The sequence below is a fragment of the Dicentrarchus labrax genome, unplaced genomic scaffold (assembly GCF_905237075.1).
Source record: "Dicentrarchus labrax unplaced genomic scaffold, dlabrax2021, whole genome shotgun sequence".
Lineage (NCBI taxonomy): Eukaryota > Metazoa > Chordata > Actinopteri > Moronidae > Dicentrarchus > Dicentrarchus labrax.
Window position 1 is genome coordinate 17,940,401 of NW_026136722.1, and position 25,276 is coordinate 17,965,676.

The 25,276-nt window shown below is 41.3% G+C and overlaps 3 protein-coding genes across 4 annotated transcripts in view; 1 reads left to right on the top strand and 2 right to left on the bottom strand.

Annotated features, from left to right (window-relative positions):
• LOC127356659 (RNA binding protein fox-1 homolog 3-like) overlaps positions 1–25,276 on the top strand; it is a 468,674-nt gene that overhangs the window by 26,542 nt on the left and 416,856 nt on the right. The window lies entirely within an intron of this gene.
• cbx2 (chromobox homolog 2 (Drosophila Pc class)) lies at positions 5,613–12,884 on the bottom strand. 2 transcript variants are annotated; one of them, XR_007882011.1, is made up of 6 exons: positions 12,764–12,884; positions 12,581–12,624; positions 10,337–10,402; positions 9,236–9,305; positions 6,518–9,159; positions 5,613–6,400 (listed from the first exon to the last, which is right to left on the bottom strand). XR_007882011.1 is itself a non-coding variant. In XM_051388554.1 (5 exons), exons 1-5 carry the CDS (start codon positions 12,833–12,835, stop codon positions 7,819–7,821), a joined length of 1,593 nt encoding a protein of 530 aa, XP_051244514.1. In that variant the 5' UTR covers positions 12,836–12,884; the 3' UTR covers positions 5,613–7,818. The 2 variants fall into 2 exon arrangements, 1 of the variants encoding a protein (XP_051244514.1); XM_051388554.1 differs by having other exon boundaries at positions 5,613–9,159.
• On the bottom strand, positions 14,876–20,915 carry LOC127356645 (ectonucleotide pyrophosphatase/phosphodiesterase family member 7-like). The gene is made up of 6 exons (XM_051388600.1): positions 20,590–20,915; positions 20,016–20,161; positions 19,030–19,659; positions 17,285–17,519; positions 15,571–15,694; positions 14,876–15,298 (listed from the first exon to the last, which is right to left on the bottom strand). The coding sequence occupies exons 1-6, from the start codon at positions 20,822–20,824 to the stop codon at positions 15,241–15,243; spliced, it is 1,428 nt and encodes a 475-aa protein (XP_051244560.1). The 5' UTR covers positions 20,825–20,915; the 3' UTR covers positions 14,876–15,240.

Genomic DNA, 25,276 nt, shown 5'->3' on the forward strand with positions numbered 1-25,276 from the left:
AACAGCAGAGGCTGATGGGAATGTTATACGTTTTTCAGGCGTCATGAATCATCATGGTAGTCCATCCGACATTTGTCAATATTTCTGTCTGGACTGAAGTGCTCATCCCTCGAGCCACGCTGCTAGTGTGGAAACGTTAGCTCATACAGATAAAATGACAAATGATATAATTCATGTCTGTAGTTCTCACTTAGATCTGCATTAATTGATGTTTATATATTGAATCGATTACCTATATGAAGGTTCGCTGTGGCAAACCCTTCTCATTGTCACTAAATGTAAACACAATTTTTCCAGCTACATTATTAATACCACAGTTTTAGAACCACGTTAACCCTTTCTTGGTAGATATTTTAGCTATTTTTAACTCAACCGGAAAAAAATCACAAATCCTCATAATAGATTAAATCCGAACAAAATAAAACATTGTCCTCAGTTGCTACCTGGCTTGCAGAGTTTTTGTGGTTTGGAGTTAAGCTAAAGAAGTACGGCACATCATTTGGTGTGCCTCAAGGCTCCGTTTTAGGTCCCTTAATATTCTATCTTTAAACCCTTCCCCCTCTGTGATGTCATCTGGAGACACAGCTGTGCTAATGTTAACAACACTGGTGGTACTTATTGGCTCCACTGACCAAAGATATACTGTCAACTGGGCAACAGTTGATGCCATTTTTTAACTTGAAGTTTGAACATATTAGGACTGAAATGAAGATTGTATTATTTTCATCCATTCACGTTTCATTCTGGCCAATACTGAGAACCTCTTACACACTTGTCTGGCCTCCCTAAATAGCAATAAATCAGACGTAGTTATGAAATGTTTTAGACTGGAGTGGAAATATGACTGTTTCTTAGAAATCACCACGTGTTGCCTTTAAACTTTAATTTTTAGCTTTAACATTAGAGCACGGTCATGTCATGTATGTATATACTGTAATGGAAGTAGTATTAAAATCATTTAAATCATTCCTCCAAATCATCTATGGAAAACCTGCTTACAATCCCCATACGTTTAGGACTATTAATGGGCTATTAACTATTGCTTACTCACCTCTTCAAATCGCTTCCTAGTTGAGCTGAGAAAAACACAAGCTCCAATCTTTTCAATCCAGTCTGAAGTTATTCTTATTCATTAGTTCTTCATCAAGTTAAATTTAAATCACTCAATAAATAGTTCATGAAATGTTATTCTTATATCATTTGAAACTTTATTTGTACTTTTAATTAACTTCAGCACTTCTTATTACATTCTTTTTACTCAAACTTTTCTTTTTGCATCCAATGAATTCTTTCTGTACAGTCTGGCTCTGACGTTGCTGTGTCACGTTTCACAGGTAGCTGAGCTGCAACTGAAAAACGTGTTTATGGAGCCGGGATGACATCAGATACCCTGACTAATCAATAGGTTTTCTCTCTGCCCGCTTGCCCTTCAGGTGTCCGTGAATTCAGAGGGAAGGAGGCGGAGTTCATGTGGTGTAATAAAAGTAAGCTTGGAGGAAAATGTGACAGATGTGGAGGGCCTGTGCCAGCGAGAAAAGCGAGAGTGGGACTGTCAGACATGTCGACTCCGGCGTAGTGATGGATGGAGAGTGAGGTAAGACAGATGACATCGTCTGTCTGAGGCCGTGTTGTCATAGTGGAGGATTGCCGCTTGTCTTAACCTCTCAATATCAGAGAGCAAACTGAAGTTTGTTTACACTGCTCCAGTGGAGTGATTTAGAATGAGGGGCGAGGGAGACGTGGGTGTAGAAGGTATGCTCGCTGGAGGGTCGGATCAGGTTTCTAAACATTCCCTTTGAAATCGAATAGCAACCGTCCCAGGCGTTTTAAACTCAGCCAGCTCCGCTTGGTTCCAATCCTCAAGGTAGAGAGGAGTCCAAACACAAACACAAACAGAGAAAATGAAATATCAGTAGCAGTTGAGGCCTTTAAATGCCCGTATTAGGCAACAAGCAGCCAGGATTCTGGCCAATTATGAAGCAGAAAATAAAAAAAGTGGCTACATTCTTGACTCTAGTTTGGTATGGAGCCATCATAAAGCAATAAAAAAAACAAAATATCTGTTGTGAGAAGCACTAATGTACACTCACATATTAGTGTCTGCCAAAGGTAAGTCAAATCTTTTCTGCGAATGAAAATGTGAGTAAAATAAGTTCCCCTACGCCCCCGATCATGGTTTTGTTTGCATCCTTTTGTATGAGTTGCTTACTTTCAACAATGCATCATGGAAAAAGCTTATTTCTGGCTTTCAAACAAAGGCCAGAGTTAAGCAAAGGGCTGATTGATTTACGGCATCTTGTGTTGCTAAAACAATATGATGTCCTGGGGAAGAAGAAAAAAACAACCAAAACATCCCCGGAGATGAACTTGCTGAATGCTCTTCAAAACAACATGGTCCAGGGTGTGTGTTATTGCGATGGAAGATGGATTGGAGTCTGGCTTATTTTGCCAGGAGTCAGGTGTGGGGCTGGAGGAGGAGGAGGAGGAGGAGGAGGGGGTGTCGGGGATCGGCACTGGGGGTGAGGTGTGGGGGTTTAGGCTCATTTCCAACCCCAGCCTGAAGTCAGCGCTGGGCTGGGTTGTTGGGTATATGTATGTGTGTGTGTGTGTGTGTGTTGGGCTGGGGGGGTAGAGGGGTTGGGATTACACTGTCACACTGTTCATACTGTTTATGCATACCAGGCCACTGTGAGTGCCTCTTTGTCGCGTAAGTGTTTACTTGAATTTATTTTGGGAGAATTCCACATGACTGGGACGGGGATCTCTATAAATTATGGAATCGAGCGCTTTGTGTAATGATAACTTCTGTCAGTTAGTCAGGCTGTGTGACAGTGTTTTTAAGAGTGTGTAAATACAGGGGTGGTGAGAGAGGGAGAGGGGTGTCTGCGTGTTGAAAGGTGCTGCAGACTTTCTCGTTCATTTAGTCTCCTCAGCAGAACAATAACAATGCTTTAGAATGAGCTGCTTACAACACGCACCCGTACTGGTAGCACTTCCATTTACTCTAGTATTGTTCTTCATTTTGAGGTATTTGCACTTTGGTTGAGTATTTCCATTCTACACTACTTTACACTTTGACTCCACTACACTGGAAAATATTGTACTTGTAATTCCACTACACTCATTTAACAAATAGTTACTTCTTATCTTTCTGATTTATTTTTTTGGAAACTCCCTGAGTGCCGGGTGTCATCTACAATTAGCTTTTTTTGTCTGTGCAGTGAAAGAAACCAACGATATAGTATATAATGCTATGAGCTTGGTGAAGCAGGTGAAGTGTTTGGTTAACGGTTCCTAGCTTGTTAAATTGCTGATTATTTTTATGACATTTGACTGAACCAGAGGATTTCAAATTTGGAGATGTACCTCCTCAGGGGGGGCTCCAAACTATTTCTTAAAAAAACACATCAGTTATTATATTAATTATCAAAAGGAGATCACAAAGAATGACCTAAATGTGGTTTGGTTAAATAGATTATTAGATTTAGGGCAGTGGTTCCCAGCCTTTTTGCTTAATCATTAATCAAACTGACGGCCCCTGACTAAGTGATATATATTTTATGGATATTTCATATTATATTCAAAACTGTTCATTTAATCCAAACTGAACTGCAAGAAGTTTGTGTAGAACGAGTGATTTGGATGTATTTTAAGCAGAATATTTCCTGTTTAGGGAACTTTTTATACAATTTTCTGTCTGTATTATGTATTTTTTATAACAATCATATGGATTCAATAGGCTTCTTTTTTTATTTTTAACAAATTCCGTGTTTTCTTGTCCCTGATGCTTTTTCTTGCCAGACTATCTTGTTAGACTATTTACTTTACATTTATGTTACACAGAAGTGAACCAAATGCTGAGATATCTGCCTACTGTGTATATTTTGAAAGTTTTCTTACACCCCTTAAAATCAAGAAGGCCTCACGGCACCCCATGAAGCTTTGGCGACCCCTAGTGGGGGTCCCGACCCCCCAGGTTGGGAACCACTGGTTTAGAGATACAGTAACGTTCCCAGAGTCAGAAACTAATAAATGCCTTAGGACAGAACTTTTAAATGTATTTGGTGTAGTCTGTTTATGTTAAAAGAATAATAGGTTTTTTAGGAATTGTATGGGATCAAATAACATCTATTTAAGCAAGTAAACTAACAGGGGTGGGGGGAACCTTTTTCCAGAGAAGGCCCGGTGTCAGACTTTGAAAAACCTTGGACTGAACTAATTAATCAGCGAGTAGTTTCAGTATAGTGAATACAACACTATTGTTATCTGTTATGGTTACAGGTCACACATACTAAACACAGTGTGACAATAGCTGCTAATGATTAATACAGTGAAATGGCCAGTGCTGGTGGCTGTCTGCAGAAACCGGTGAAAGTGTCAGACAGGCAGCCTGTATTCTCCTCTCTGCTGTTACTGAGAGATTATTTGATTTGAACGACTAAGTGCCAAATCAAAACCTGAGTTATTCCGCGGTTGCCTCCAGTCCAGGACTCCACTGTTCTGGACTCCAGGTTTGTGGGCTGGAGACACGATGTATTGCACAGCCAAGCCATACACATACCCAGTGCCTATACAGACCCCGAGGCAAATCTAATGGAATGAGCAGCTGTAACTGAATCGCCGGCCATACAGTAAACGTGTTGGCATGTACAGTGTTATCGAGATCATCAGATGAGGATGCAGTGGACACTGAGGACATCTGCATTGCTCTTGGCAAGCACTTGGAATTATAAACTGTGGTTGTAGATAACTCAAAAGATAAAAAAAACCCTATACACTTTATATCATCATGTCTTTCACTAGAGGAAATACTAGTGTATGCTGTTGTACTATTATTATAGCAAGAAAATAGTTTGTGTGCTGCATATAAAACAGAATAAGTTTAAGGATGGCACTCAAGTGTGTGAGCTAACAGATTATATAATTACGGTTAATTAGGGAACTGGAGCACTCCTGGGTGTCTTTACCTTCAAATACAACAGCACCACCTAGTGGTGGTTGCAGTACATGTGTCTGGGCCGTGGTGGAGATCAGAGAAAGTCTTACTTAATAGATGTGACTAACTTAGAAGGGGTGCTAATGAGGACTACATCTACAGTGCTTCAGAGAGAATGAAAGTCAGATCCAGATCTGACATTTAGCTGACATCAGCTTATTGCTAACATGCTGAAAGCAGACCTACAACCACATTACTTTCATAATCCCACTTTTTTTTTTTTTTTTACACAATACCTTGAAACACACATAGTTATCCATCCAGACCATATTCCACCTTATTTTATATATTTCTATTTTATTGCATTTTATTCTTTCTCTACTCTTGCACTACATTCCCTGTGCTGCTGTGCCAAATTTGAATTTCCCCTACGGCTGATCAATAAAGGAACATCTTTATTTATTTGACTGAAAATAGTGAAAGTGTGGTGTCTTCAGATTGCTTGTTTTGTCCGACAAACAGTCCAAAACCAGAACATATTCAACTGACCGTGATATAAAACAGAAACAAGCAGAAGGTGCTCAGATTTAAGGAGATGAAACCAGCAAATGTTCTGCATTTTAACCCGATAAATTACTTTTAATTCTTTTAAAAAGAAAAAAAACAAAGTCAGACATAAGGTTGTACCATTTATTAGTCAATTTGACGAGTGGCACAATACAAGGATTGCTGACACTGTCCTACCCTGAAAGGCTCTTGATTTGAAATAAATAGATTATAAAGAGAACAATGTTCCAATGAGATGGTTAGTAGATCTAAATAAAAAAACAACTGGAAACATATTTATACCAAGTTTGTTCTTTTCATCAAATAAGAAATCAGATACATTAGAAAGAATGTTCCATATAAAACACCTTGCATTACCCCATAGCCTATCACATGGTGGTGATAAATGACATTCTGATTGTGCCTAGACTAATCTTTACCTACCGCCTGATGCACTTTGTTTTTCAGCTGGTCCTGAATGGAAACTACTTCTCTAACTTTAACCTAAACCACTCTTATTGTTTCACTAAGGCATCAAAATATTCCATGCATTTGTGAAAAGTCTTCCAGCAGCGGTTTCCTTTCCCGCTTCAAAACAATAAAACTGGTCCAGTCTCCATGCTATGCTCTAGGGGTACTCCTTTATTGAACAACCTGAAATTCTAGCCATCTTTGGGGTAATGCCTTTGTGTTAAGTCTTTGAGAGAAAGAAAGGCACAGTCTGCAGAGCAGGATTAGACAGAAGAGTTCAGTCGAAGTGCTTGGTTGCTAAACTCCTCTCGAGGGAGCAGAAAGTAGCGCACATTGTTGTGGTTTCTTTTCCGTTACATCAGATAAAACCCTTTTTTCTTTTTTCTCTGGGAGGCCGGGCCTGCAGCTCCTGAACCCATGCAGGCGGGTGAAATGTGACGTCTGCAGCTGCAAGTAAAAAAAAAAAAAACCAAATCTGGTATTTCAGTTTGAAACGCCAGTAGCAACAGACAGAATGACATCTGGTGCTTTGTGGTCAGCGACAAACAATGCTGAGCTGCTTACTGTCGAGCACCGTCCACACCCGTCCTTTCCCAAAGTGGTCTCAAAGCCTTCAGCGAACTCAAAAGGCTCATGGGAAGCTCCGACTGTCTGCATCGTCAAGTGCGACTGCCCATGGTCATCCTGCCATTTCAACACAAGCACTTATTCTCTGGTCTTTGTCCATATTAATTACGAGTCTGAGAAGATTAAAGTTGCTGGTGAATACCTTGTTGAAGGGCAGAACTGATGCGCAGGCAGAAGAGCAAACCTCTGCCAGGACAAGAGCCTTATCTGCACGTAGCGGAGGGACCGAGATACTGTATCTGACTCCCCACATGCTTCAGCCCGTTTGGGAAACTGTGCCGATAAACTGGCTGCACTGTGGAATGAAACTCCTTACAGAGGCGATAACGGCACGCACAGTTCAACACAGTGTGAAAGTCAGAGGCTGTCCTGATGGGAGTTTTTCCTGACCCAGAAATGAAGCTGGTCTTTCCGTTCGATCAGGGCGCTGGTACCAACACAACCCCGCACGAGAGTCCAATACAATTAGCTATATAAAAAAAACCATATATGGACACACACAATGATGGTATACCCTGGAGGGAAAGGCTTTTCCTATCCCATGAGAAATGAATATACATATGCAGCAAACGTTGAGAAAAAAAAAGAGGTAGCTAATTTATGAAACATTAAAAAATAAACAATACTACACTAAGAATTAAAAACTGCTTTACATCAGCTATTGATTGGTATGGATTCACGACACTGACAAACTAAATGTCTGCTACCCATAAAAGAAGCTACCGCTATCCATGCCTACCCTTTCATCATTTCTTCACTTAGACATTCCTCTCATCTGTTGTCATACGTCATACAACAGATAATCTCAACAGAGACACACAAGAGAGCAACATGACTGGCTGTATGAGCGCCAGTATTGCGCATAGGTTCAGCGACCTACACAGGGCGTTGGTGTTTTATCTTGATACTTCAAACATGAATAAGTTATTTTTCAAATTTTTGGGCTCACTGAAACCACAAAGATCCGGCGAGACCAAAATGCAACCTTCTGCATCTCTTCCTCCATCCACTGCCGCTTCTTGAACAATTTGCCGACAAATAAATAATCACAATCCATAACTTGTTTTTTAAACCTAAAAATTGGTCTTTTACCTAAAATAAGATGAAGAGCAAATTAACCTCCATTCCCTGACACATTCCTCAGGAATTCTCCAGCCAAAGGTTTATCTAAATCCTTCCGAACCCAAAAGCCCTGTGTTTGCTTCAGGGTCCCATCTGGTTTGCAGTGTGGAGTCCTGTCAGTAGTTGCGAATGCTGAAGAAGCCCACACTGGTTGGCGACTCCTTGACTGTGACAGTAACTAGATTAGCAGTGACATCCGTGACAAACACATGTTCTATCAGACTCCGCGTGGGCTTCCAGTCCTGGTTCTGGACTGCTACTGAGCGATCCTGTCCAGCGTAGTCCTGGTCGGAGTCTGAGCTGCTCTCGTCTTCGCCCGTGCTCATGTCGTTCATTTTGGCTTTTTTGCCGTCCTTGGAGGCCGACCTCTCTTGCTGGCTCTGGACCTCGGTGGAGGACTTCTGCACGCTGCTCTTCTCTAGCCTGCCTTGGACTCTGGGGGTCTGGATTTCAGCCGCCTCTTTGACCTTGTCTGCTCCAGGCTGGTTCTTTCTGGCCTGCAGTCTTCCGGGGGCTGCTGGACTCTTGGGGGGATTATACTCCTGATTTTGTGTGACAGTGGTTTTTCTTGCTGGGTTCGTTGCATTCCTCAGGCCTGACACTGGGGCAGTGCCATTTCCAGGGGCATCGTTGCTTTGCACCAGTTTGTTCTGAAGGTTGAGGGGCTGAAGGCCAGGACCCTGATTGGAGGAGGCATTCTTAGATGGTAAGGAAGCCACTGCTTTAGCATTGGATATCCGCTGCAGTGTTGACACAGGGGCCTGGGGTTTCTTTTGTCCATTGGGGGAACTTAGTGTATGCTGAGTGGTCCCTTGAATTGGGTGTTTGGATGTATTCAGATTCAGCGCTGCTACCCCTTTTGATTTACTAGCAGCTGTTTTCAAATCCAGACTGCTGTTCACACTGGAGATGGACAGTTTACCCTCAGTGACATTCCTGCTCTGGCTGGATTTGTTTAGGGAGGGGGAGGCAGGTTGGACTGACCTGCCAGATCCCACGGAGCTCATGGAGTTTTTAACAGCCCCGCCCTGGGTCAGAGAGCCCCTGTTCTGACCACCCACTGCATCCCTGGTCGAGCCTCGATGAAAACCCATGAATGTGAAGCTTGCTGGGTGAACGGGCTTCTTGATCGCTCCTGGAAGATTGGTATCTTTGGACGTCTTCGGGATTTTGCGAGGGCCCTTGTTCTGTTGAAATTCCTTCACGTCGGGGGGCAGGGGTTTCCTGCTCCGTTTCTTTGGGGGCTCTTGTTTGGCCACGACAATCTGCGCCTTCTTCTGGGGGACGGGATGATGGTCTCGTGTTCTGACGCCCGGGTTTGCCTGCTTGGCGTGGCCCTCGTCGTCATCGTCGTCTGATGAGGATGAAGAGGAGGAGCACGAGGATGAGGAATCAGAGGATGATGAAGATGAGCCAGACGAAGAGCTGCTTGACTTTGGAGCTTCGGGCACGTTTTCCTAAATATAAGAGCAAATATTAGACGGTGTGTACTACGCCACCAACGAATGATACTCTGCTTTGAATTGTACTTACCAGGATTTTCCGTGGTCGTCCCCTCGGCCTTTTCCCTTTCTTGCGCATCAGAAGCTCCTTTTCTTGCTCTCTATATATAAAAAAAACAATTTCAACGAACACTTAATGAGGGGATAATGAGTACTAATGTATAATGCTAAACATTATCTGAAGTTTTTCTGTGTGTCCAATATGATTAAAACTAGGGATGTCCTGATCAAGGCTTTTTAGCCCCTGATCCGATATGTTTTTTATATTACAGTGTGCACTTCAAGTACATTAAAGATATTACAATCAACCCAATTCATGTTTTTTAATAGTCCTTATAGTTAGTGTTTTTACACGATGAAGTATAAAATTACAAACCCTTTGTAATCTTTTTGGTCTCGTCACTGTCTGAGGGGAGTTTCTCCAGTGCAGCCTTTGCCTGAGTTAACTTGAATGTCTTTATTCTGCTAGCCTGTACTTCTTTTGTGCAGATTACATTATGTAATTACTCTTATTGAGCTTATTGTTTGTGGGGCTTTTGTTGCCCCATCATTTGCCCAGAGCAGGGGCAGCCCCACCCACTGTGGGGTTTCACCACGGGCGGGGCTGTCCCTGCTCTCTCACACACTGACACAGAGCTGGAGTAAAGGGAGGCACACAGCGGAGAGAGGTGACGATGGCTGCACCATGCACGGAAGCTTTATGAGTAAAAACAGCTGACGTGAAACAAAAGTTCAGATCAGGTCAATGAAGCTGAATACAGCTGATACTGATCAGTTCTAAAACGCCCACATCAGCACTGATACCGATCACTGAGATTGGATCGGGGCATCCCTGATTGAAACATTAAGTCGACGAGCAAAATCTAAACCAAAAAAGTTAAATAAACATAAGTATATCAGTATAAAGTAACTGAAATATCACAAGGATTATAACTACATCGAACAAGTCTGAAAAATGACAATACTTTGACATAAAGAAATCAACATCACTGCTTCAAATACAATAAGTGTATTAATACTGGGAAACTCTTTGGATTGGACAAGTCGCTTAATCATCACACTACTTAATGTGTGTCTGAGCTGAAGGACAGCGCGCTCTCTGGTGTGGTATCGTCTCGATAAGGACACTCACTTCTTGTTGAATGCAGCCAACAGTCTCGGGTCAAGGATGTTTTCTTGGGGCTCCCAGCTGTTGTGTCTGAAATGAATTGACATGAAGAGTGTCACACATCACGGCGTTAGTCAAAATAAAGTGAAAAAAGCAAGGTTATATGTCCCCTTCAGCCCCAGCAGCAAAACAAATTTACTCAACAGAGTTTGTTCATTCAGAAAGAGAGGACTCTGTTACTCTGACAGCTACGAACAGACTCTGGACAACCTGCATGTTACCTGACTGAAATGATATAATGATCGGCTGATATGAATTACACCACTGTGGTTAAAGTTTGGTCAGATTCAGACACCTTGTGGTCATGAGTTGTCACATTTACTCTATAGATAATCTGTTAAACGTCTACAGACAAAGCGAAACAGCTGAAATGTTACAAATACTCTATCTGTAGGCGGACTCTCCAGATAAAGTCTTAAACTATTTAAGTTTGCTCAGGACAGGAATCTACAGATAGAAATAAAACGATACTATAAAACAAATAAACCAGTACAACATGGCACTATCTTGTCAACTGTGAAACATTTAGAATGACATTTCCTGTAAAAGAATCAGATTTTCACCCAATGTCAGCATACTATCAGATGCTTGTGTCCACAGATCTGCATAATCAGATTCCCCAATCAAATCTTTTAACAATCGTGAGTCATTGAACGCCACACGTGCAGCAAAAGCGATTCGAACCAACGTGAATCATTACTCGACTGAAACTGGCAGTTCGTGTAACACCGCCTGAAAACCAGCCAGCTGTGCAGAGGTGAGACAGTCGGGAGGTTCTTCATTCCTCCCCCAAAAAAGAAGAAAATGAAAGAGAACGAGCTTCACGATCAATTCGCCATGGCTAGAAAGAGGATGCTGGAAGGAAGAGCGGGGAGTTTTTATACATTTTCTGGGGCTGTTAGAGAAAATACTTGGGGGATTTTCTTTTGGGAAAGTTTGGCTATTTTGGTAAAACATCGCCATCATCAGAGGATGCTTTTTACAACCTGCCTCCCACAGCTTCTAAATCAGATTCAGTTCCACAGAACCAAACTGTTCATCTGTCGAAAAAAACCAAAGCACCGGGAAGGAAGAGCATTTCTAGGTCGAGGTGGAGTTCTGACATTTATGGGAAGTCTTAAAAATAACTTCCATGTGATGGTAACAGCAAAAATAACCTCATTTATCAGCTGCACCTGTACATTATCAAACTATCCAGCTCTGTTTAAATGCTGAATTAGCCAAGTGTCTCATTCTGCTTTGTTTTTAGCTGCATTATATATATTTTTTTATCTACATTAAAAAATCAAAACATCTGTTCGCTCCCTTCCTGAGCGTGCAGGGGATGGTACACTGCATTGTGGGTATTTAAATAATTTTTTAAGAGGATCAAAACTTGTCCTAACTGCAAAAGCAAACAGAAAACAGAGCACATTGGGGTTTTTTTTTTTGCCTTGAAGTGATCTGAACTACATGCATGTGTAATGACCTTTCTCCCCATCACTTGTTGTTGAATAGCCCCCCCCTTCTGATCAGCAGACACCAGTGAAATAATCAACCCCCACCCCTTTCTCCACACACACACACACACACACACACAAAGGAGGTGGTTCTAGAGAGCCATGGAGCTGGCAGGCAACAGTGTGCATTGATGGTGGATTACAGCAACAATGTGGAGTGAACAGAAAAGGGCAAGTGACAAGAAATGAAGGCAGAGTGGAGCCTTTAAAAGCAGCAGAGTAAAAAACAGGGAAATTAGATTTAAAACTGTTGTTATGTAAAGAGTCTAACGTTATATAAAGGTAGCTAATAATCCGATATGACTGATTGATTGGTGCTGGGGTTCGCACGCAAAAAAAAAAAAACTTGTTTAAAGTGAGAAATAAAAAGAATGAAAGATAAAAAATGAAACGATGAAACAGAGGGATGGAAGCCAGACACACAGCAGCGATAAGGCATGAAACGGTCTGTCCTTTAGCTTTCCGCTAACTTCCCAAAGTGTGAGGTGTTATGAACAAAAGAAAGCAGATGGAAAAAAGGGCAGAATCGATGGAGCTGGAACATAAAGCAAACGCTGCTGCTGCTGCTGTTGTTGTTGTTGTTGTTGTTGTTTACTCGGTGATTCGACCCAGAAAGCGAGCGGGTTCGGAGTAAAAAGCAACAAGCGACACGCTGTTGTTGTTGTTTTCATTGTTTCGGGGGAGCTGAAGCAGCAGCACTCGTACTCACTTGGACGACCATCCCCTCCACTTCACCAGAAACTCCAACTTTCCCTGAAAGAGAAGCACGAGAGGGAGAGCGCGTTAGTAAGCAGCCGCGAGAGGAACCGGCGGGTAACGGCGAGTAAACGTGTACCGGGAGAGGGGTTGGGTCGGGGGAGAGGGGGGGACGGGGGGGAGGGAGGGCTCGGACCTTTCTCAGGCGTTTGTTTAAAATGCATTCCGCATCAAAAACCTGCTCTCCCACGGCGCTCAGCTCCTCCATGTCTGCCGTCGCCCGAATAAGACTCCTTTATCAAAAGACAAGAGGCGCGTTCAGCTAATCACAGCTGCGCAGGGCCGGAAGCCCCTCCCGCGCTGCCTTCAAAATAAAGCTCTTCTCAGCTGAATGGAATATCAGAAGTAGGGTTATTGGCAGGGTGTGTGCACACATACACAGAATAAGCATAAACAAACAAGCTCCACAAAAGAGATATAAACTACTATTTATTCCAGCATCCTATTGTCTACTGTCAACAAATGTTGTTGTTTATATATAAACAAAACAAAACACACACACATATGTATTTGTGTACTATCCGTTTACCTCGTGTAGCCTACATAATGAAACCTGTACGTAAATATTTTTTTCAGCATCCACAAGCTCAACAAAAGAGACATAAACTACTGTTTATTTCAGCATCCCATTGTCTACTGTCCACAAATGTTATTGTTTATTATATATAAACAAACAAACACATTTGCATATATTTATATACTGTCATATCCATTTACCTACATAAAGAAACCTGCACGTAAATATTTGTTTCAGCATCCTTTGCACTCTGCACCATTGTCTACTGTCTACAAATGTTATTATTATAATATATAACAATAATATCTGTATACAATATTAAAGCCTTCCGACTGTGAAAATGGTCCAAAGTCTTCATCCTGAATTTGTTTAATGAAAAGTTGTTTTTTAAAATACACTGACGACACATTTTTGATGCTAAACATTTTGGTCTGTTGTCTTAAAGAATATGTAAAAGTCAGTTTATTGATATTTATTTTCTCTTGTATTTGTTTACATGCTTGGCCAATAAAGCTTATTGTGCTTCATTAATATTATTAACAAAAGTGATGAATTGATAGATACACGAGTCAGCTCGGTGCTCCAAACCTTTGTTTTCCTCTACTACTAATAATAATATAAAATCTATTTATTCTGATCCGTGGGTCTGCTTTTAACAATCCTCATTTGTGAACAGAAAGGAAGAATTGTAGTTGAGCCAGAGTTAGATTGATGGATTGATCTGTTTATCTGACTGTCCTGTGCCATATGGTGCCCAGCCCATCTGGGGTTACAGCGACAACAAGCAGCCAGGATGCTCACATGAAAAAAGAAATGTCCTCATTAAGGAGCCAACTCAACACTCTACCTCAGTATATCTGCCTACCTCAGGTACCAGTTCTACCAGTTCTCATGGATCTTATTGTATTCCTATTACACTGCGAATTATTCCTGAAAATAAAAAGTAAATTAGAAAGAGAGAATATATTAAAACTTCTCTTGACTAAGGATAAATGCGTTCCCCATCCCATTTAAAGATCTTTTTGGTTAGCCTTTCCTCCAACTGTAATCTGTTGTCCCAGGCCAGATATTAACAATGCACCTTGAACATAATGTAAAACTTATTTCTTATGAATGTTGATATAGCCCAATACATAAAATAGCAGTATTTGGAAGGGAATGTGCTTTAACAGTTTAGTTATTTCTGGCTGTGTTAGCGAGCAAACCAGTTTGTAAGTTGATTCAAATCAATATAATTATGTAGAAACATGCTGTAAATTGTATAATGTAACTATTTATAATGGCTAATACGTTAATTAACTTAACGAGAGGCAGATTTTTAGGAATAGTTTAACGACTGTGTGACATCCATTAGTCAAAGCATATACCACAAAACTTAAAGTAACACAGCCTTATAGAAACGTTGTAATGTTGTATACAGTATATATTTCGATTAAATAGAACAACACACAAATAAAACAAAGGTGTGTTTGATGAACTCCCACAAATATGTCGATTGTAGTCTTATTTTGAAACTGGTAACCGGAAGTGTGGTTCTTCCGTGCGTAACTTGACACACTGCACGAAGAGAGGCGGGCAAATGAGAATGTGGTCCTACATCATGTCCCTCAGCAGCCACCGTCCTCCGACCGAAACATGTTCGCTTGTTCTAAGAGACAGAAAGCTCACACAGTGGTCGCTGATTACTCCTCAGATCAGATCTTAACACATTCAAAGCGGTTAATTCATTAATAATGTGAATAAGAACAGACGGCCATGGCCTTTTATTCAGGGTTACTGACGGTGGAGCAGTTATGACTTCATAAACACAAGTCAGTGTAATTACATGGTATTTAAACTGTACTTTAAACATTGAATTACAACACGCTGGGAAACACACACATAGTAATACACACACACCCTTGTTTACTCACACACTGCATCATTTCAACCAAACTAAATACTACACACGGTAAACAAAAACTGAGATGTGATCAGTTCTTTTATTCCCCAGAAGTGTGCTCTCTGGTTCTTGAGTATGTCCTCAGGTGGGATAAAGAGAGTCATTGTCTGTCAGCCTCAGACTGTAGCATGAAGCTTTATTTCCTGTGTGACGGTCAAAGCGACGTTTGTTTGCTCATTTCTTTTTCTGGAAGAGGTTCTGAACTCCCCGATCTGAAACACAGAAAGAATAAATCCATGATAGTTATTATCGTTCATCAGCTTTAAGCAGAACGGCATCAGAGTGACAGAAACATGTGGTGTGATTGTTTTACCAATTGTCAGTAATTAAAGTATTCCTTTGTGTGTTTTTGATGTAACTACAGTGGAATCAGATAAATAAATGATGACATCAATATCAATATTTAAACCATATTCTTGAACTATAGTTCCTACCCGTACTGCCCATCCCTGCAGGGGACAACTGACAAATACTCAGTCGTTACCTTTTCCTCTGACGCTTGTTCTTGAGCACTTTGTGGGATGTCATCACGATAAAAACTACAACGAGAAACCCTGCCACTGCAGCCAGTCCAGTGAAGACATTTGGCAGAGAATTCACATCTGCAGCTGAAACAAAACAGAAAATACAGAGAGGACACGTTCACAGCTTGGTGCTGGATATGGGACATCTGTAAAGGGCCACAGTGGGATTTTAATACTTCCTTTTTGTCTTTTTTCTTACTCTTCTACTTTTTCCTCTAAAAGTATCTGGATTTTAAAAACTGTAAAACACACAGCAACCAAAGTACTGCCTCTTCTCAGGCACTGAATCACATCAACTAACCACATGATGGCGCTTTGACTACTTTATTCTGTTCAGGAACTACTTCACTGTGTAGACACATTGCTCGCCACAAGAAGAGCCTCTTCACTGTGAACTGCAGCTATCAGTGGAATCAGTGCCTTGCAGCAGGAAACACAACTGTGTGTGTGTGTGAGGACAAATTCCAACAGTGAACATCAGAAAAACTAAACTAAACAAAGAGCCTTAGGAATAAAGTAGCATACAAAGGAAACATGCAAATAAAGTAGAATTACCTAACAATTATAGTTCTGTACTGAAGTAAATGTTCCTCTTCAGGTCAGATATTGCAGCACAATATAAAATCTAAAACTCAACACCTTACAATACACAAATTTATGAGCTGCGTAATCTGAAATTCATGCAATACAATTAAACAAGTTACTACTCATCCTGGTGCTAAGTAAGACATTAGTAATTATTACTGTTAATATTCATACATATTTCTTTGTGACCAATCCAGTTAAAGAAAATGAAATAAAGGGATCAGAGGTAGACAGACTATATCTCATTTTGATTAGAAAACTTAAAGAATGAGTCTGATGATATTCTGCATCTTTCTTATTGTCAGAAAATTCCATTAAAAGACCCAAACCAACACTGAATGTATCTGTAAGCAAGTATTGTGTGTCTATTAAAGCCTGATCTATCTCCTTCCTCTGAGCTTCAGAGCTCCACTGTTGTTCAAAAACTGTTAAAAACACATCAGTGAGCCACACTGGGTCACATGTTCCTTCATTACCATGACACACACTGTAGTTTACTTTGACTCAGTCCCACAGACACCCTCCTGCTGCCATAAATACTCACTACATTTAAGGTTGGGTGTCACTTCGCAGCTGAAAATAGTCCCAAACAAATGCACTATTTCCTCCTGTTTGAGTCATGTTGTTTAAAAACTACAGTGTCCAGCTGTACTGAGCCTTTAAAAGACAAACAACACTTTTATCTCTCAGACTATTTATTTCTTCAGTTGGAGCCAAAGGGCTTTAGTTTGACAGAAAAGTAAAGTTAGAAAATACTGAGAGACGAACCGAGACATTGTGGATTTGGTGTTTTTTCATTATATTTCTCAACAATAAGAAAAATATCCAGTATTTCCAGAATTGTCCTTTAATTATTTAATGTCAGACACTTGGACAGACCTTTAGTTCCTTTCTTAGAATCTTTCCAAACTTACCACGAGCAATGCCAGATCTACTTTCCACTTTTAACCTACAGTAGCTCTATGTCTGATTTGGACATATGTGATGTCGGAAATGATGGATGAATGGCTCAGTAACAAAGGAGCAGGTGCTGGAGCGACACACTTTGGAGGCCACGGGGAGAAAGTCATTAGTCTGATGTAAACTCACCCTGAGTAGCAGCGCTGGTCACCAGCATGCGCCTGGTGGCGTTCAAGTGGCCGTCGTTGACCTCCGGCTGGATGCCCAGGATGTGACACATCAAAGGGTAGATGTTCACCGTCTCAAAGGGCCCCACCTCCAGGTTCTTGTGAAACGATGGACCCACTGCCCTGAAGAAGGCCTTCATGTCCATCTCCTGGTTGTTAAAGCCGTGCTCACCCTTGTTGAACTGAACCGGGAAATACTGCAAGGACACGCAGACGTGGATAAATTAACTTGCGTGACCCAGTTTGTTCCATTCAATTAGACTGTAACTTTTATGAGCCAGTGGTTTTAGCAACATGACCTCATCAACAAGAGAGTTCACACATCCTGGCCTACTCAACTTGAGTCAGCAGAGGGGGGTATTGGCCAAGTGAAAGAGACCTTTCCATACTGTAGAATGAGCCTGTTTTCTCTCTGTGACTATCAAACCATGACAGTGGCTAAATGAGAATTTAAATCCATCTTTAAAATTTCCATTTTCGTAAAATCCAGACATGAATCCCTTTGATAATGTTGTAATATATATTATGTTTGTTACCAACAAAACGTGATAACAAATATCCGTCTTTCTGTTATCTTTTAGCAATTATGTAACATAATTAATTATCTCCATATGCTTATCCTTCCCTGACATCGAACTGAAAGGAGATTAAGTGGCCATAAAAGGAAGTGAACAAAGAGTCAGATAATACAGTCCTGATCATGGCCGGTCATAACCTATAGACTTTAGATAACTCCTTTCATCAGTGGTTTCATACGACTGATTTCTTTCCTCATATTCAGCATCTGAAAACATTTTATGATTTAATTATTCCTGCCTTTAAATGAAGTTATGATCTGATGGCTCTCAGTGCTGACTGACACATTCAGCAAAAAGTTACCTCGCAGTTGAGTGACTGAGTGGAGCCAAATGAAAATGCTAATTTTGAATTTTGAGGCATGAATAGCTTCATGGAGCATTTGAGAGCCATGCATGTCATCAGCCAGGCCTGGATTATCCCGAGGAGGTGCAAATGCATTTGATTAAAATTGTAATGTCCTAAGATTAAAATGTATTCCTTGTTTCTGGTTTAAAAACCAAGTTTCACCAATTCCTGTGAGCAAAATGCAACTGCTAATTTCAGTATGTATGTAGTCAAGAGTAAAGGATATTTCTCTAATAAACTAAATGGCATGTAAAGATTGTTAACCTGGCTATTTATCTATACAAACGCTTGTCATTTAATTTCTTGATAAGCACTTTATTGGTCATAATCACGTAAATCACTGACTGTTGTTAATACGTTACCAGCACCATTACAACATGGCATGTAAATGCAGTGACGTTTGTAATGTAATTTCACATTTTGCTGCTGTTTTAAAGCTGCACTGTGCAACATTGACACGCTGATGGGGAGCAAATGGTGACCTGAGGTAACCGTTTACTTTAAAGGGTAAATCAATAGGACTTGCAGTGGGCAGAAAACTGCTGCTGCACATCTCTTTGTGATTTCAAACTTTTTCCGGCATGTTTCATTTCTGGCCAAACCCAAGGTCTGCCGATGTCAGAGAAAACATGATCTGACATGTCTGATGACCGCCGCAGCCGCTCACTGATTGGATAACAGGGAACAGTTGCACTTCTGTGAAATTCTTGCCTTACAGGTCTCTCTGACAACCAGCTCTTGAGCTATAGATATAAAGATAATAAAGAAAATCTGCCAACGTACCCCGTTGATTAGGTACCCGGCGTCGGCCCATAAAATGATGGGGAGGATACGATCATTTTTGGAGAAGTGGAGACACTCTGGCATCTCCTCCTTCTTGTACACATGGAGGTGTGGATGGCCCCCCTTCAAGGCATTGTAAACCTTCTCCAGCTTGCCCGGCTTTGGCAACAACATCCCCGAAGGGCCATAATCCACCAGGTGGAAGGACACGTCGCTGAACGAGAAACCCGGGATCTTGAACAGGGTGATCTCTTCCACCAGGCCTTTGCGGTACACCGTGGACATGCCGTGGTCTGACGTGATGATGATGTTTAGGCGGTCGGTCAGCCCGTGTTGTTCAGCTGAGTGTCGAATGTAGCCCACCGTCCGGTCCACTTGCTTCACCATCTCCCGGCGCTGCGGGGAGTCGGGCCCGTGTCTGTGGCCTGTGCCATCCGGCTCACCAAAGTACAGGGATACAAAGTCCAGACCCTCATCCCTGAACCAGCCCATCACCTTGTCTGCGTTCTCTCGCCAGGCAGTCTCGTTCTTGTAGTTGTAAAGCAGTGGCTCCACTTCCCGCACCATAGCAACCTGTCCCTGGTAACTGGAAGCTGTGCCAGGAAAGTGAAGAGAGCCAGCTTTTAGGCCCTGGAAGAATAGAAAAAAGACATGCATTAACATCACACACATAAATATGACACATGTACTTGGCATGTTTTCAAGCATCTGTTCATACTGAGGGTCAACTTACAAGGAAACCAAATCAGTAGGTTGCTGGGTTTTCATTCAGTTGCTTAAAAATCTACTTTTTAGGTACAGCAGCTGTTATTTGCATGCAGTTAGCGTCTATGTCCGCAAAATAATTTGCAATATAACTGCGCCGATCTGCCTGAAATTATTCAGCAGGCTTTCAGAGGTGTTTTGTCAAGAGAAATGGTTTCTTGTGCTGTAAACAGCAAAACAGTCTCTCAGAGTGATAAGATAGAAAATTGTGCTGCACAGACCTGTCTCTGCGCCGTGATCCAGATAGGCAGAGTGCCATTGTCCCACCACTCATTCACAAACTGAGTCTGATAGTAAGGCTTTTTCTCAGTGGTGGTTGTGTTGAACCACATGTTGTGGATTACCCCGTGATTTTCAATGTAGCGGCCTGCAGAAGAGAATCACTGTCAGTCTGCTTGCACTCATTATTCATAGCGTGACACATTCACATTAAAAATTCTATCAACTTAACGGGCTGAGTGGCATGACGCTTTTGGACAAGGTCTTATGACCAACTTCGAAGATTAGAGGAATTTAATTTCAAGGAAGTTAAATTTCTTTTTAGCTGGCACTGATGATTTGAGAGTCAAAATAAGAAAGGGAGCACAGAATTCTTCCCTCAGTCATCCAAGCATAATTATCTTACTCAGCTATAAAAGCTGTTGGACCCTGGGACATTCAATTACAACTAATTCCTTTTTCCCGTGGCTTTTTTCAACCCTTCCAAAGTAAACTCGGAGTGGTTTCCTATTCCGCCATGATATGCAGATCCCCCTGCCAACTGGAAGCACTGTTGTAGAAAATGAAACACTTTACCTGTCAAGAGGGTGAAGTGTGAAGGACTGGTGACAGTGAGGTAAGGAGGTGTGACATACAGAGCTTTGACTCCATCCTTGGCCATTTTGTCGAGGTTTGGCGTGTCCACATCCCGGTCGTAATCCCATCGGAAACCATCGAAGGAGATCAGCAGCACCTTCTGTCTCTGTTTGTTTGCCGGGGCTCCGAGGATGGACGAGGCCCAGAGAAGGCACAGACCTGCAGTCCAGAGCATGGTGAACACAGACACTTCACAGATTCTAACTGACTCTCTCCTCCAGCTGAAACGCTCATTTACAAGAAGATCCACCTCTTGGCATCTCACCTGAGCTCTCTAAAGCTAACACCGTCAGAGCAAAGTTTCACCAACTTATCTTATCTCGTAGATTGGACAGACTTTATCTCAGCACTTTCTGCGTGCGGCCTGATGATGTTTATGAGCCAATTTTACGACTCAGAGTTGTGTTCACAGTGAATTTCCCCCCCTTGTTTTGCTCTTGAGGACTGGCAGTAAAGTAGATTTAATCTCTCTGGGCATCGTGGCTGTTTGTTTCCCCCTAACCCGCTCGTTGATGCTGTCTTTCTGTTTGTCTGCCCGTCTGTGTGTCGGAGTTTCCTTGTGAATTACTGACAATGGGGGAATGACACTTTGATGGGTTTCACCTTGAGTTGGGATGGAGCATGATTGATCTGACACCAGGAAAATGAAGAGGAAAATGAGAGTATATATCTCTTCGTCAGCTGGCAGTGGTCTCTCGGGAAGAAAAGACCCTAATAGACATATTCATTTGAATAACTCTAATGTGTACATTAGCCCCAGGATATTGTTAAAAACTCTACATTGATTTTTTTTCAGCAATTGCCACCATGGTGGACAAACTGTTAAAAGGTGAACTTAGTGTTTCAGCTTAGATCATACTCACTCTCATCATTCTTATATATATCACTGCATTGTGATGTAACCTTATCAATGTCCATCAAATTGCTTGACGAGCGAACTCTTCAAATTTGTTCTTTATTGTGTGTGTCCTTGGCAGAGGTTCAAGGGAATTGTCCAATCTTTATGGAGATAAGGGATAACATTCATCAGCTTTCATTTACCTCATTCATATTCATTAGCTTTCTCATATTAACTCTATCCGTTCGTCATCCACTGTCAGCAAGATTTGGAGGAGTGTTTGGACTGCTGAGACTGGTGCAAGTCTCAGATCTTTGCTATGAGAACTTTATCAAACACACACTTTGAACTTGACGGGCAAGCAAACTTTATCTGACCCTCTCAGTCCTGCACAGAATTTCCACTGGGAAAAAGTCAGGGTTTTCTGCCTTTAGCACTCCCTGCTGCCCATATACAACCACTGCACCATGCCTTCCCCAGATGGAAAGCCATCAGTTTGAGCCAGAGCATGCACACTAGCAGTATTAGGAACATGGCATTCCACAGGCTGAAGATTCACTATACTCTTTACCTTTTATATCTTTGGTCCATCTGTAAAAGGTTTTACATCGTCGGAACATCAGTTAATCCTCTGAGATTTTAAACATGCATACTTCTTCTGAAACTTCTGAATCTGTCACTACAACCCAAACTAGTCTTGAACTGAAGACTAAGTCTGAAGTTTGAGTTTTCGGTCGGAATCATCATATAGATTTTAAGATCAAGCATCTCAGCAGTTCCATATAGTGAACATACAGTACACACAAGGTAAACCATCCAATCAGGGGAAGAATTAGTTCAAATGGTAAATGAATGCCATCAAGGTTAGTCGGTACAGAGTCAGAAAATTAGAAAAAGGCAACACCAGGTGTATGATAAAGCACCAATATTCACTGTTTATTGAATGCGTGAATCTACGGTGCCTGGAATAACCTCAAGCTGTCGTATACCATATGGGCAGTTTTTTTTTCTCAAGTTGACCTAATTTTTTGTTTAATCTTATTTGGGGGCTTTTTGCCTGTATATGGACAGGTTCTTACCAAACCTGTATCCAAGCATCTGCATTTGTCATGTTTCTCCATGAAAAGAAGAAAACCTTGCATTAATCCAAACAATCGAAAGTTTCTCACTTTTGTTCAAGTTTTTCTGTCCTCGGACGAATTTCTCACACATTCAGGTGCACTAGTTTACATACATAACATACTGTCGACTCTTTATATAATAATTAGTCCCTTGAGATCTGGATAAACGCAAACACTATTGTTTTGTTTTCATCATGCTGTTGCAGCCTATTTAGTTTAACATAAAGTGGCTCTGAACAAAGACTCCGAGTAAAGCTGTTCAGTTTCTGCCAGAAATAAATTTGTTTCATTGCTGTATGCCTGGATGTAAGGATTTATTCTAATCTTTATACAATATACCTAAATGTCACTAGAGTGGTATAAATTATGTTTTTTTAAACAAGTTTTATACTGTTTTCCCTTTATCATCCTAAATGCAGCATTTTGTTTAAACATTTGGAGTCATGAACGTTTTACTAAATCCCAATGTTTTCAAATGTAGTGCTTACAGTGTAGCTGTGAGGACTGTCAGGTTAAAAAACATTAACTAACTCACGAACAAGCAAACTGTTTACTCTTAAATCAGAATTGCTGATGAAAACGAGTGAGATCTAAATGTAAAATACATGAACACAACCGCCCTTTCATAGGGGAAAATGAATTCTTAACTGCATCTGTATTCTGCTCACTTTGGAGTTTGAATGGCAAGCTGCTTCTTTCCCCGCTGTGACTGGAAGTAGACCATCAAGTTCATGCCAGCGTGCAGAGATCGATGTGTTTTCAATTGTGAGCAAGCAAACTTTTAATGCATGAATGGCTTATTATCAGGTTACACGCAAGTAAGTCCAAGCGTAAAACTTCTAACCACAGGAAAAATCCACTGCTCTGTGTTCTCACATAGTTCTCACTAAATTACAGCTACAAATGTTTTTTCTTTGACACTTTAACATTTTAAGAGTCTGTCCAACATAGTTAATCGCCGTCAAGGTGAAGAAACACAGTATGTCGTATCAGTTTTGGTAACAGGCACTGGAGGAGCTCAAACAGGGCTGGATGTAAAATATTGAGCATAATTCATCTGTGTAACCTGAAAACACACACATTTCATTTTATACATCTCATCCCTCTTTTCAACTGTATATTTCCTCTGAATTGTGCTCATTATGTAACCATTGTCCTTTAGCAACTGACATGTTTAGAGATAAAACATCATGTCAGCCATGTTAATATTTATTCCATTACAAATCACAACATTCATTGTAAACATGTTCATTTATTCCAATATATATATATATATATATATGTCCAGCCCACAACTTTAGGGCTTGGGTTTATTCTCACCGCTCTTGTAGCGGCTGTTTTCAGAGAACACTGTTAGAGACTAACTGTTGAACCCAGATGAGGATTTAGCAGCTAAAGAGCCAGATATTTCCCTCAGGAGTTGGTCAAAATAGAGCTAAAAGAGAGTGACTATTGGTAACAACTCCAAATAAATCAGAATGTTGCTCCATAACAACTGGATGCGTTAATATGCAACAGTTCACCATATCAACCTAAAAGCTGGTGATATGTCAGTGTTGTTCCCAACTTGTTTCCGCTGCCCCCAAGTGGCCAAAAAACTCAGTTATTGCAGACTTAACGGTCCAGTGTGTAGGAAATCTATAGGCAGAAAAAGAGAATAATAGTTGTAGGTATGTTTTCATGCGTGAAGTCCTCTTCTACGGAGTCCGCCATGTTGAGCCACCACGTTTCTACAGTAGCCCAGAACAGACAAACCAAACACTGGCTCTAGAAATGGCCTTTTGCATTTTCTGTGCGGGATCCAGCTCCTGGTGCAGCAGAATAATGGCCGTGGTGCTTCAAGGAGAGGACTCCTTCACACCTGTCAGTGTAGGTGTGTAATGTCACCGGCCCAGTACAGTACACACCCACACATGGTCAACCTGAGTGGTGACAGCAGAGGGCTCAGGGCAGCACCCAGGTCCAGGGCAGGGATCCAACATCAAGTGAACACGCAGGTTAAAAAAAGTGGATGTAATCTGTTTCATTCACATTCATTGTTACTGTTGGAAGGAATAGCATTAACTATCTATTGCCCATATCAGCACCTAATCAAACTGAATTTATTCTCAAACTGACCTTGAGTGTCTGTCTATATCCTTGGACAAAGTCTATATGTGAATGCTGCTGCTGTTAAGCGTGTTGACGTTGATTTGATAACAATGAGATTAACATTTAGAGTGGGTGGCAGTCAGTTCCGCCTGAATGACACAGTGTACGTAACATACTGTATTAAAATTGAACAGCAGGAATATGACAGCAGATATTCCTATAATACAGCAGCTCTTCCTCCAGCAGGCCACTAGCACGTAATCATCTTCCCTTCAGTCCACCGGCATCCTGAATCTTACAGCTGCTAACCTGCAGTGTATCAGCTTTCCTCTTCACTAATTCCTCACCCGCTCTCTTGAACAGTATGCAGAGTAAATATGACTGTTCTTTCTCTGTTATTTGTCGCCGGCAGAGGTTTTGACACCAGCAGATTAGTGGTACATCACAATGTGGGAAAATGTGAATTCTGGTTAATGATCAGCTAAAGGTCGCACCATAAAAGCCACCATAAACATAGATTATACTGTACTTTTAGAAAATAGTTGATTTGTACCTTAAAGTGTACTTACTTACCTGG